The sequence below is a fragment of the Triticum dicoccoides genome, chromosome 7B (genome assembly GCF_002162155.2).
Source record: "Triticum dicoccoides isolate Atlit2015 ecotype Zavitan chromosome 7B, WEW_v2.0, whole genome shotgun sequence".
NCBI classification, from domain to species: Eukaryota; Viridiplantae; Streptophyta; class Magnoliopsida; order Poales; family Poaceae; genus Triticum; species Triticum dicoccoides.
In genome coordinates, this window is record NC_041393.1 from 102,262,188 (window position 1) to 102,274,408 (window position 12,221).

General features: G+C 41.6%; 1 protein-coding gene across 3 annotated transcripts; it reads right to left on the minus strand.

The window, feature by feature from the left end:
- Positions 1-726: 726 nt before the first annotated feature.
- LOC119342065 (probable DNA helicase MCM9) lies at positions 727-9,863 on the minus strand. 3 transcript variants are annotated; one of them, XR_005165367.1, is made up of 20 exons: positions 9,613-9,863; positions 9,216-9,538; positions 8,959-9,097; positions 8,344-8,410; positions 7,960-8,134; positions 7,106-7,205; positions 6,317-6,414; positions 6,077-6,142; positions 5,829-5,921; positions 4,928-5,044; positions 4,735-4,807; positions 3,519-3,585; positions 3,336-3,417; positions 2,880-3,001; positions 2,556-2,650; positions 2,191-2,300; positions 2,078-2,125; positions 1,825-1,977; positions 1,303-1,494; positions 727-974 (listed from the first exon to the last, which is right to left on the minus strand). XR_005165367.1 is itself a non-coding variant. In XM_037613907.1 (20 exons), the coding sequence occupies exons 1-20, from the start codon at positions 9,780-9,782 to the stop codon at positions 1,442-1,444; spliced, it is 2,061 nt and encodes a 686-aa protein (XP_037469804.1). In that variant the 5' UTR covers positions 9,783-9,863; the 3' UTR covers positions 1,020-1,441. The 3 variants fall into 3 exon arrangements, 2 of the variants coding, with proteins under 2 accessions (XP_037469804.1, XP_037469803.1); XM_037613907.1 differs by lacking the exon at positions 727-974 and having other exon boundaries at positions 1,020-1,494; positions 9,216-9,345; positions 9,436-9,538; XM_037613906.1 differs by lacking the exon at positions 727-974 and having other exon boundaries at positions 1,020-1,494.
- Positions 9,864-12,221: the final 2,358 nt, after the last annotated feature.

The window sequence follows — 12,221 nt, forward strand, 5'->3', positions numbered from 1 at the left end:
CCAGATCGGCAGGAGGACGCGAACAGAGGAGGCACCTCGCACGCCCGATCTGGATCTGGCCGGAAGAGAGGGGATGGCTGGCCACCGGCCTGGCCCCGCCCCCACGCCGCCCTAGCAGCCACAGGAGATGGCAGGACCAGCACGCCGAGGATAGAGACTGCACCCCGACGCCCAAAGCCAGCCGCTGGCCCGGATCCGGCGCGCCGGCCAGATCCGCCGCCGAGGGGAGCACCTGTGAGCGCCACGACCAGGCACCGGCGAGCAGGCTGCGCGCCACCTCGACGCCACCCCTGCTCCCTCCAGCGCTCACCGCGCCCTCGGCACCGAGCTCGAGTGGAGACGCCACCGAGATGACCCCAGCCACCCGGCCCTCACGCGTCCGCCGCGGATCTCCCCGAGCCACCTTCGGAGGCAGGGGGCCGCCGCCACCGCGGCGAGGCCAGCGGCAGCGGCGGAGGAGAGGAGGCGCAGGGGAGGGGGCCGCCGGCGACGCGCGGAGTTCCCCCGAGTCGCCCGAGCGGAGCGACGCGGGGGTCGTCGAATGATCGCTTTCCTAGTCGTTGTCTGACAGCATAGATCCAGCGTCAAGTAGTAACATATTTAGTTCATCAATCAAGGGAGTGGCAAATATATCCACAAGAGGAAGAACAAAATGAGGAAAAATAACAACTCGGTGGATTCTAACACTGATGATATATAGATGGTTTGCTTTTTGTATAATTACAAGAGTCAGCGCTACCAAATTGTTAGAGATTTACAAGACAACGGGCAAAACAATATGAAGTATACATCTTCAAACTTTAGCACTCCATTTATGTAAGAACAAACAAACGAGATTGACATTGATTCGAAGGAATAGACTGATTTCAACGAGCCAGTTTGTTGCAATTTGAGCGAGAAGATTCATAATGTGTAGTCCTCATCAGAGTGGTAAGCAACCATCATTACATGTATTTTTGGCATATCTGACAAAACTGCAAAAGGATGATTAAAACGGGCGCCATACCAAAACAAAAACATAAATAGTAGCAGTTCGTTGAATCTCACTTATCAAGGGAAAAGCTACACGTCAATTGGGACAGCTAATGATGCATGAGATGAGCATGTGCTTTAGCTTACGTATCATGTTCTTCAAGAAGCAGCTATTCTTAGTTTGTTCTTTTAGCTTGCCGTGGAACGGGCAAAAAAAAAAAACCACTCACTGACAGAGATTTGGCGTTAACGCCTTCCTTGTGCCAGTATGCAGTGATCTAAAAGATCTTATATTAGTTTACAGAGGAAGTATCATTTAGTCTTCCTAACCTAGCAATTGTGATTGACCGCCAAGACACATAGCAGTTGATGATTCAAAAGCAGAGTGGATCACCAAATCATATTGCTATGCAGAACTGCAGATGATATGCGTGTATGCTCATTGGTCATCGTATTGCTGCATCAGATATTAGTATAGGTAATCCGCAAGCTTGTCACGAATTTTCTGCTCCTCTTTGATATCTATTAAAATGTCAAGACAAACAAATACATTGGGAACACTACTTATCACTCTACACACTTCACATAATCTAAGGTTACAACGATGCATTTCTTGATGTAAGTATTTCAAGTTAGCAACGAGCCAGATAACAGAAAAATAGACACTTTAACTTCAAATTAACATTGAAATGGAAAGTATATCCTAGTTTGCCCTAATGGCAGTACCCTAGATAATAGGCCAGAACAGCAAAACAAAAGAAAAAACACTAAGCAAACGCCCATTCAAGTTTTCATTGGTTAAACCTTCAATAATTTTGAATAAATAAGGTTCTAAATCATATTTTAGGATACATTCCTGATCAGGATTCTCTTGGAAATTGGAGTTCAGAGCGTTTCCATCACCGTCTATGATTGCGGATATTGTCATGGAGGACTCGATGCATAATATGGCAGCAATAGCATCAAGCTGTGTAACCTCATTTCTGAACATTAGTCTTGCGTGTGCTACAACATGGGAAAATGTAGAACTGTGAGAATGAGGCGAGATGTGAATCATAAACATATCTGAAAGGGGAAAAGATCCACTAGAGATGACGGAACATGCCTTGGGCCAGCCTTATCAAACTCTCAAGCATACGCACAGTTGTCCTCGCTGCACAAATTCAAGTTTTTGAGCAGCTGCAAAACTCTCTAAGGAAAAATAAATGTTCTGCTAACCTGCATTATGTGTTCCATCTCTCCGCTGAAGCTGATAATAGCCTGAGATAACACTTTCTGCTTCCTTTGTCAGCACCGGTTTGAACCGTTGCTTTACATAGTGGATATACCTGTGATTTATAGAATACTCAAGCATCATTATACAGCATTGACAATGAAAAATAAAAACTCGGCAGTAAACAGCACAATCAAACAAGCCAAATACACTTGAAAATTTCAGCTGCTTATTATACATGACCTGACAAAATAGCACTTGCTAAGGCAACAAAAAGGTCTGAGCATTAAGTACAACATAATGAAACACATGTACTTGTCTTTCTGAGCACAAGTCTCTAAACTCAACACAGGTCATGTTGGCTATCTACCTTCTCAAACAGGGGAGTGTCCACTCTTTTATACCCAAAGGTTGGGTGCTTTTTACGGCAGCGTCACTGGCCTTGTTTTCTTCTGCCTTGGTGCTCTACATAATTTCAAAAAGATAGTGCTTAATAGAGCAGTGTATTCCAAAATGACAGACTGCTATATTATGTGCATCCTTATAGAGTTGATAGTGAGGCCCACATCTTGTATATGTTCCAATTATGCAATAGAGAGAAATTTGGCCATTTTCCATATTTCCAAACAGGGGTAAGCTTATCTAAGAAGGAACACAAGAGACCAAGCTCAACAGAAAAGCAATAAAACCATACCTGGGCTAATATATGAGATGAAATTATACCATCCAACTTAGGGTTCTTTTTATCCAAGAGAACAAGAACTATATCAAATCTACTCAACAATGGTCCTGAAAGTGTTGTATTCACGGATAAGGCTGAAAATGGAAAGTATTTCAAAAGGTTATGCAAATCCTTCAAAGGAAGCTAAAGAAATTACAATGATAAAATATCATTAAGCTGATTGCACCATCAGATTATTAACCTTACTAGTGTGCTACTATGCAGTGTTAAAGACAGTGATGGTATTGTGGTGGTAGTCTATTGTTCATGCTACTATTGGATCGAGTCTCAAATGTAACACAGATTAAATGACTAATTGTTGAGCTATTATAATATAGAACTGCAGAAGTAAATACGCGGTGCCTGAAATACTGTCAAGTGTTACTTTACTATTAAGTAGCACGTCTATACTGATGTTAAGTGCAGTACATTCATTTGAATCATATTGTCCTTTTGGATTAGTGGCACCAAAGACAGTAGTCCTTGTACTGAGTGTTGTCACCAGTCCAGCCTGAAAAGGCAAAGAAGTGATAATACTTTACCAAATTGCATGCTAGTGAGCATGAATGGCTCATTAAATGCCAACTGTTTTGAGTGAAAGACGCATGGTACCTTTGCAACGCTTATTGTTTGTTGTTCCATGGCTTCATGTATTGTTGTCCTGTCATGCTCTCGCATACTATTAATGAGAATGTCAAATGGAAACTATATCAGATAAAACATAGAGGCATAAACACAGTCTTGTATTTAGCATAAGGCTAAGAGCGTTAAATAATAACATATCATATCCTGTGATACTCCAATAAAAAGAACTATCAATTTAGCATGGAAAATACATCAAATAAAACAACTGAAATGCAATGCATATTGTCTGGGAGATCACTGTGCTCCTGGATTAGGGCTGGTAGCAGTCACTCGACGGGAGTTCAGGGCTTGCAGCCACGGCACTCCAGAGCTAGGGGTGTCTGCTTGGAAGAGGGGAGCGGAGATAGATCGATGATTATTGTTGTGTCTGTTGTTTCATAGGCCAAGCATCTTTATACAGAGAGGGGCATCAAAACCGAAAAAGAAATTAATCTGATCCAAGGGATGCTTTCTCAAGATAACAAACTGATTAAAGGTAATAACAAACTTGGACACCAATCCTATCTCTACTCCCACAACAAGCGATCCTGGTGTGTGGCATAATCCTTGCAGTCCCACTGTTTGTACTGCTGACCCCGCATTACAGTGTGTGTCTACTGTACAGGAGCATGAGAGTAGGCAAGCGTCCATATTGCACACAGTCTTTTGAAATGAGGCCTGGACTATGGCATTTCAGCTGTGAAAAGTGAGAGAATTCATATACATGAGGGAGTCAAAATTGCTTGTGATGAGCATTTTGAAGTTCCTAAGAATTAACTATAAGAGTGAATGGGCATACAGTGCAATTTTTTGGACACATTTTTTGGTGAAGTGGAGATTGCAGATTATTATCAAGATATTGGAGATTCGAACAGCGGAGGCTGTTATCAAGTAAAGTGCATCAATCTTATTTTTATTGTCCAAATGAGATCATTCAAGCTAAATATACAAGGATCTGATCCATCAACGAATCTCAAATATTAGTATGTGACATAAATTTTCATAATAATCCATCCATCAACGAATCTCAAATATGAGTATGTGACATAAATTTTCATAAAAAATCATTCTCAATATTTTCACAATGTCAAGCCAGTTGTGATCAGGAACTGGGATATGTTGAATATCAGATAAGACACAGGCCACTAATTGTATTAGTGAGTAAAGGTACTGGGTAGCAAATTAGCCAGAGAAACAGTCCAACCTATCAAATTCGTCTATGCAGCACAAACCACCATCAGCCAGCACAAGGGCACCAGCCTCAAGCATCCACTCACCTATCATTGAATTCAAAAGAAAATTGCTACCAAGAAAATTAGTGCTACTTTCAAATGAAAAACAACACCAAAAATTCAACATATAATGATGAGAGGAATGGTAACGTCGAACATATATACCTCCATCCTTGACAGCAGTCACAGTCAAACCAGCACTGGTACTTCCAAGACCAGTTGTAATCACAGAACGGTTGCTCAATTTAGCAGCAAACTTCAAAAACTGGGATTTACCAGTACCTGGAGTTCAGTGAAACACCAATACACATTACAATTGTCTCAAATGTATATTTACCAATCTTAGATGTGGTACACAAGAGTGACAATTGCAACCTCATAGGCTACACACACTCGTAAATAGACTGTGAGTTAGTTCTCATGCCATTGTCTCCATGGGTCCTTCCAACAATTAAGGGTAAAACAAAAACATATGCCATAGTAGGCTCCTAGTCTATCATATGTTTATTGCATTTGTTTGTCACTTAGTGTGTATGAACATTATCACTTGTGACCTTGCATTTACTACTAATCTGCAATCATCAGCTAAAACTAAAATATTTATTACCAAAAATATTTGAGTGGTGCGATGGTTTGGCATCCCATCCCTCCACCAACTTCATGACTGGTGGGCATAAATATGGCATATGATTATTTTTACGGTTTTAGTTATTATTTGCAAGTCACTAAGTTGCCTTGTTATTCTATCTCAAAGCCTTCTGTGGTCATGATGGAGACTGACCAAGATTAGATTTATTATAATTATTTCCGCAGCAGCATGAGGGCATTCAGCTGTTGCTGTGAAATATGGAAGTACTGTGTCTCTTACATACTAAACGCAAAACTTTGACTGTGTAATTAATTCTCGTGGAAGGCAGTGGAGGGCTTATCTCTCTCTTGTGCTACTCTCAGTCTAGTTACAATGTAAACTTTGCAGAAGTCTAAATCCTATTGTCGGTGTACACACTTTTAATGCCATATATACTCATCATATCTCAATAAAACGTGTCATTACAAACATTAGTACCTGGATCACCAACAAGAAGCATATGTGGTTCGCCACGAACCTTTGTTCCAGAAGCATCAACATGCTGCACCCCACCAATCAATGTAAGAGCAACTGAAATTTAAATGTATCATGAATAGTTAAAATGGCAACAGTATTTGACAGGAATGCTTAAAAGAACAAATTAGTTATTTAACTTATTTCCAGACGAGGCTTAAAAACACTACTGAATTACTAACAATATAGCTTACTGACACAAAGTAGCATACCTGCAAGCTTTACCGTGAATAACCCAAAAATCTGAGGACAAATGCCTTTCAAGATTTTATTTCTTCCTACGTACAAAAAAGGAAAATAATAGATAACTTATAGTACCGATTATATGGTAAAAGAAACTGTAGATGCAATTTGAGATACGGAATTCTTTTGATGAGGCCAGTTTTTTCATGCCAAGATTTGGACCGCTGATCTGGAAAACATCAAGGAGGGGAGGGGGGAGGCTTGAGCACCTTCTAGTGGAGTAGCTCTGTTTTCTGCCCAGAAAAGCTCAAAATCCTTGATAATTTCCTCAGGGATGTCTATACCAGACTTCAGCTCATTAGTTCTCCTGTATAACACAGCACAAAGACATTGTTCAAACTTCAGAACCCAGCAACCTAAAAGTGTTGAGCAGATGATGTCCATGGCGGCATTCAACTAGTTCTGCAGATGGTCCAAAAAGGAACTATGGTGCAATGAATGGAAGTAAATCATCGACTTGGGTGACAAACTGTGGAGGTCCCTTCACATGAGACCATATAATAATTTAGATGTTCACATGTCGATTACGTAATATTCTTTCCATTTTATTTCTTTTAACATAAAACCAACATAGTACGACCAAAAAAAAACATCATACCGATTCTAAAAATTTTCTGGAGTTGCAACAACTTCACAAATGTGAAGGAAACTACCATTACTACTTTCCACGGCTGAAGTTGGAAAAGAGCCATACTCCCTCCGTTTCTTTACTTCACATATTAGTTAATCTTAAGTAAAACATTGTAAAGTTTGACCAAGTTAATATAAAAATATCAACATCTATAATACTCCCTCTGATCCAAAATAAGTGATCGGAGGGAGTACCACATAAATACAATATGAAAAATTATTCCATGCTGGGTCTAATGATATTGATTTGGTATTATGGATGTTGTTTTTTCTATAAACTTGGTCAAACTTCAGAAAGTTTGGCTTAAGACAAAACTAATATGCGAAGTAAAAAAGAAACGGAGGGGGTAGTTCGACTTATCAATTACCTCACATAATTGGCAATAAACATAGGATCAAGGTTGCAACGCACATCCTTAAAATCAGAGGACCACTTTGCAGATAATATACCCGTAACAATGACATCATCTGGAGAAAGAACACACTTAGCTGAATATCAATGTCATAGAAAAGCAAGAAATCAACAATGGATGGACATTTAGATTGCAATTCCAGCAAAAGAAACACATCACTTGTAAGCTGGGAACAATGAGAAACCAACATATAAACTTATCTGGTAAAGCTCCTGATATATATATATATATATATATATATATATATATACATATAGACGTGCTAAACTAAGCCTGCGCGCATTTATATTAGAGTACGCTCCGGCCGCTCGATCGAACCGGTCAGTATACGCGTTAATTAGCCGACCCCGCGGGATTGTCCATGCAAATTCTATCGTAACAACTTACGACCAGTGTCACGACTTTGGCAGAGATCAAACCATTGATGACTCAACGCATGGTAAAGAATTACCATCCCATCCCTCTTTTTTACTGCTGCCAATTAGTGAGCATGTAGTAGTAATTAGGGATCAAACCATTGATGACTCATGTAGTAATTCGTTACTGCATGTAGTAATTATGGACCACACCATTGATGACTCACTGCACTGCATGGTAAAGAACTACCATCCGATCCATTTTTTACTGATATCGATTAGTGAGCATGTAGTAACTCGTTACTACATGTAGTAATTATGGCTCAAACAATGGATGAACTCACCGCATGGTATATATATATATATAAAGAACTCTGATCTTCTTTTCAAGATCATCAAAAAACAAGGGCTCACAGATTCCAATAAATGGATGAGCCCAAAGAAGCTACTTACCTCCAGCTTTAACAAGATCAACAAGGTCATCCATCAAAATCACAGGCATGGAACGGGGTATGGACCCAACATCCAGAAGTTGCACGCTTTCTTGGATTTTTATTTCTTGATAATCATGACAGCTTATGCTATCTCCTATCAATTGGAAAGAAGCACTTTGACAACCTTTTGAACTCTGAATGGAGAGCAAAACTATTAGTGGCTCCTTCAACAAAAGTTGAGTAGTCTCGAACAGTTATAAAATGCAAAAGGAACAATAGATGATGTACATTGGCCATACGAGGATAAAACCATTGTCAAATATAAGTAGAACTGAAAACCAAAGACTGTTTCTCACTAATGAAATCACAGTACCTTTGATTAAAAAAAAAGGAAATGGAATACCATGGATGGGCAAGATGCAGGTAGAGTTATACGATTCCCAGCCTCTAGCTCAGGATAGCAGCGGAACCTATTCAATACACAAATAAATTAAGGTCAGGTGTCTTTATGATATAAACATACAGCCATGGCACTCAACACTCTTTGTAAATGGAATACCATGGATGGGCAAGAAGTAAGCCTCTCACACTGCAAGCTTTTAAACAGGGGAAGCTTAAACTCGGATTGCAGACTTGCTCACCCAGCTTTTAGCTTACAAGACTATGTAACAAAAAGATGGTAATTAATAGGCCAGTGTTTCCAGCAATGTAACAGAAGATGACAACAATCTTGCCAGCACAGCTGAAATATTTAGATCTCGGAGAAAAACTAAAAATATTTAATTACTTGCGGAAACAGCCATCAAGTATCATCTTTAATTCAAGAAGAAACTTTCTTTAAATTCTTAAGACAGGCCTCTACCGAGCCATGTTAGTCAGTAGATCACAATCTAAACTTACTTAATTACACTAATATGGAATTCACAGTTATGCTTGACAAGCCACTAATATGCAAGGGCTTGAATATGTAGCCAACAATACCAGTATGCTACTAAGCCCTGAAACATGCATCACAAACCTGCAGTTGCATTTCCTGCATTGATACTCCCGCTCGCCCTCGATCATCTTCACACCGCCTGATCTGATCACAGTCCCCTTCAATGTCAGCAGAATCCCCCTATGCTTCACCCTAACCTTCCCGATGCTCAGCGACGACTCTGCAAAAATGAAAACATCACCGCCGAATCAGGAAACCCCTACACAGCTGAAACATCACGTGACCAAACAATCTTGCAAGCATTACAACGAACAGAAAAGGCGCGTGCGTGGGCGCACCAGGGAATTCCAGTGGCGACCCGCAGACGTTGACGCGCACGTGCACGAACCCCTTCTGCACGGCAGCGGGCCTCGACTCGTCCGGATTACCCAACGCCTCGCCCTTTCGGAGGTTGCACAACACCTCGCTCTGAGAAGAGAAAAAAAAGTGCTCGAGAAATGCGGGGATATAAGCGAAGAAAAGGAAGATCTGGGTCGCGCAGCAGGATGATCTACTCGCCTGGGCGCGCTGGGCGACCTTGTCGAAGGCGCGGAGGAAGTCCTTGGGGTCGTTGTAGAGTATTTTGGCCAAGCCGGGGTCGAAGTCCAGGAGCTCCGCGAAGCTGCGAGAGCGGACGGGACGGGGTTAGGGTTTGGGGAGGAGGGGGAGAGGAGCGGGGTGGAGAGGAGGACTCACTCGATGACGAGGGGGAAGTGGAGCGTGGACTCGGGGTGGAGGAGGATGCGGCGGAGGTCGTCGGAGTGGAAACTGCAGAGGAACTTGGCGAGCTTAGGCACGTGCTCTGCGTACTTGCATGCCTCGCCGTCGGCGGCCTTGAACTCCTCGTGCGGCGCCGGCGGCGGCATTTGGGCGGCGATTGGAGTTTCGGCGCGAAACGTCTAGGGGTCACTGGTCAGGCCACGGCGTCACGGAGGAGAGAAGGGAGAGGACGGTGGTCGCGCTGCTCGGGTTTTTTTTTCCGAGACTTGGGCTTTGGGGACTCCTTGTTCTGTCGTTTGGTGGGCTTTTGCGCGAGGGTTCACGGGTGAGGAAATTGCTGTACTGCTGGTGCTCAATGTTTTTAAAATTTTTTTGCGGGTGCTCAACTTTGCAATGCTACAGTTTTACCTCAAAATTGCCTTAAAAAAACTCAAAAAGAAGAAGCAATGCTACAGTTAATCCATCGATTTGGTAGATGGGTTCAAATGGCCTCTACATAGCTAGGATGTATACAGCCAATACCAACATACGCACAAAAAATACGCCAACAAATAGCAAAGTCATATGAGATCAAAGCTATGCGTAGACAAGGAGAAAGAAAACCAAAGCGATCAGATCTATAATCAGCAAACTACAATAATGTCATATCCTCACCGGCCATCTCATGACACCACATGGACGACGAGGTTTTTCCATAGCAATGCTCTCAAGAAGGCAACTCTGTGAATGGGTGGTGTCTGTTGAGAACTTGAGATCGACGGTTATGAAAGGTAGGCAAGTGGTGATCCATGCTGGCAATGTGCCTACGCTTTGGAAAGATCCTATTGATAATAATCTTTTCTGTTGTGAAAAATATCCTCAATTGTTCTTGAATTGTACTCCCTCCATCCCAAAATACTTGTCATCAAAATGGATAAAAAGAGATGTATCTAGAACTAAAATATGTCTAGATACATCCCTTTTTATCCATTTTGATGACAAGTATTTCCGGACGGAGGAAATAACTACCAAGACTGTATTGTTAACAAAAGCATTCATGTTGACGTTAACAGTTTCTTTTGAAGGAGACTAGATCTGCAGTCCCAGTGGGATGAGGTCAGATCCTTGTTGACTAGTTTCAGACTAGATGTACTTCTGATGTTATCAAATTGTCCTTTGGTAAGAAAGGCACTTTCACAATCAAATCAGTTATGAATTCCTAGACAATTCATTATTTCAAAGTGATTATCGTTGGATATGGAACAGTAGAATGGCTTTAAAAATATAAATCTTCTATGGCAGTTATTTCAAGATCTTGTGCTTGTTAGGGACGTGACGAAAAGAAGAAACAGGGCTGGGAATCCCAAATGTGTTCTTTTTGTTGCGAGAGAGACACCTCGCAGCACTTGTTTTTCATGTGTCCTCTTGCTAGAGTTGTGTGGCACACAATATGGTCGTTTGGCATGGACTGTTGCCCTAATAATATCTGGCAATTTTATGCATTGGTGCTACTCTTTCTTTTCGCGCGGGGAATAGTTCTTTTTTGTGGGGCTTGCTATTGTGTGTTGGACGATTTGGAGTTGTCGTGATCGTACGAACTTTGAACTCAAACTCCCCAAAACTCATTTTGATATTTTGTTCACGAACGGTGCATCCTTGCAGTATTGGGCAGGTTTGCAGAAGCTGGAGGACCGCGAGGTGCTAAACGGCTAGGAGGGGGCGGGGAGGAGTGGTCACGGAGGAGAGAAGGGAGAGGACTCTGCTCGGGTTTTTTTCTCGAGACTTTGGTCATGATGGGCTTTGGGGACTCCTTGTTCTGTCGTTCGGTGGGCTTTTGCGCGAGGGTTCACGGGTGAGGAAATTGCGGAAATCACTCCCATCTTTCATGTTGCAACAAGTGGCACACTGTATGCGCGTCATTTGTCGCAACTTTAAAGTTTTTCTTATTCAAAATGTTTCATCTCTTAAATCATGCATCTAAATCTTGAACCGCTTCATTGTTGGATTCCTTGTGTCGAGATGTTCAAAATTATATCCCTATTTAATAGATTTTGACATATTTTTAAAAAAGACAGAAAAATGAACGAAAAAACCAAACCGAGAACACACTTGTTTTTCCTTTCCAAAAGAGGCACGACGTGCCTCTCGTAGAAAAAAACATGTTTCCAAGAGGCAGGGTCGTGTCTCTCGCGGAAGCAAACCAGTGCCTCTCAGGGAGGAAGAAAAAGAAAACGCGTTTTTTCCATTTTCGAGAGGCACGGCCATGGAAGGAAAAAATAAAACGTGTTTTTCCGTTTTTGAGAGGCACGGCCGTGAAAGCAAACCCGTTCTTGTTGTGAAAGAAAAAAACATATTTTTTTGTTTCTGAAAGGCATGACCGTTGCCTCTCGCGGAAGCAACCCGTGTCTCTCGTGGAAGCAAAACCGTGCCTCTCGCGAAAGGAAAATAACGTGTTTTCTCATGCAAAAAAGAATTCAAAAAAATTGTTCAAAAGCTAAGAAAGACCGATGAAAAACCTAAAAGTAAAAAAAACATCTAAAAAGAAAAATGCATGTGAAAAAATAAATAAAAATAAAAAAATCGAAAGGAGCATCCAAAGCGCAATC

Excerpts from the sequence above, each read along its gene's own strand:
- LOC119342065 (XM_037613906.1), bottom strand. The coding sequence starts at position 9,782 with ATGCCGCCGCCGGCGCCGCACGAGGAGTTCAAGGCCGCCGACGGCGAG. Across the intron at positions 5,922-6,076 it reads ATTCACGGTAAAGCTTGCAG|TTGCTCTTACATTGATTGGT; the intron begins GTATGCTACTTT and ends TTTAAATTTCAG. Across the intron at positions 1,978-2,077 it reads TTTGATAAGGCTGGCCCAAG|CACACGCAAGACTAATGTTC; the intron begins GCATGTTCCGTC and ends CCCATGTTGTAG.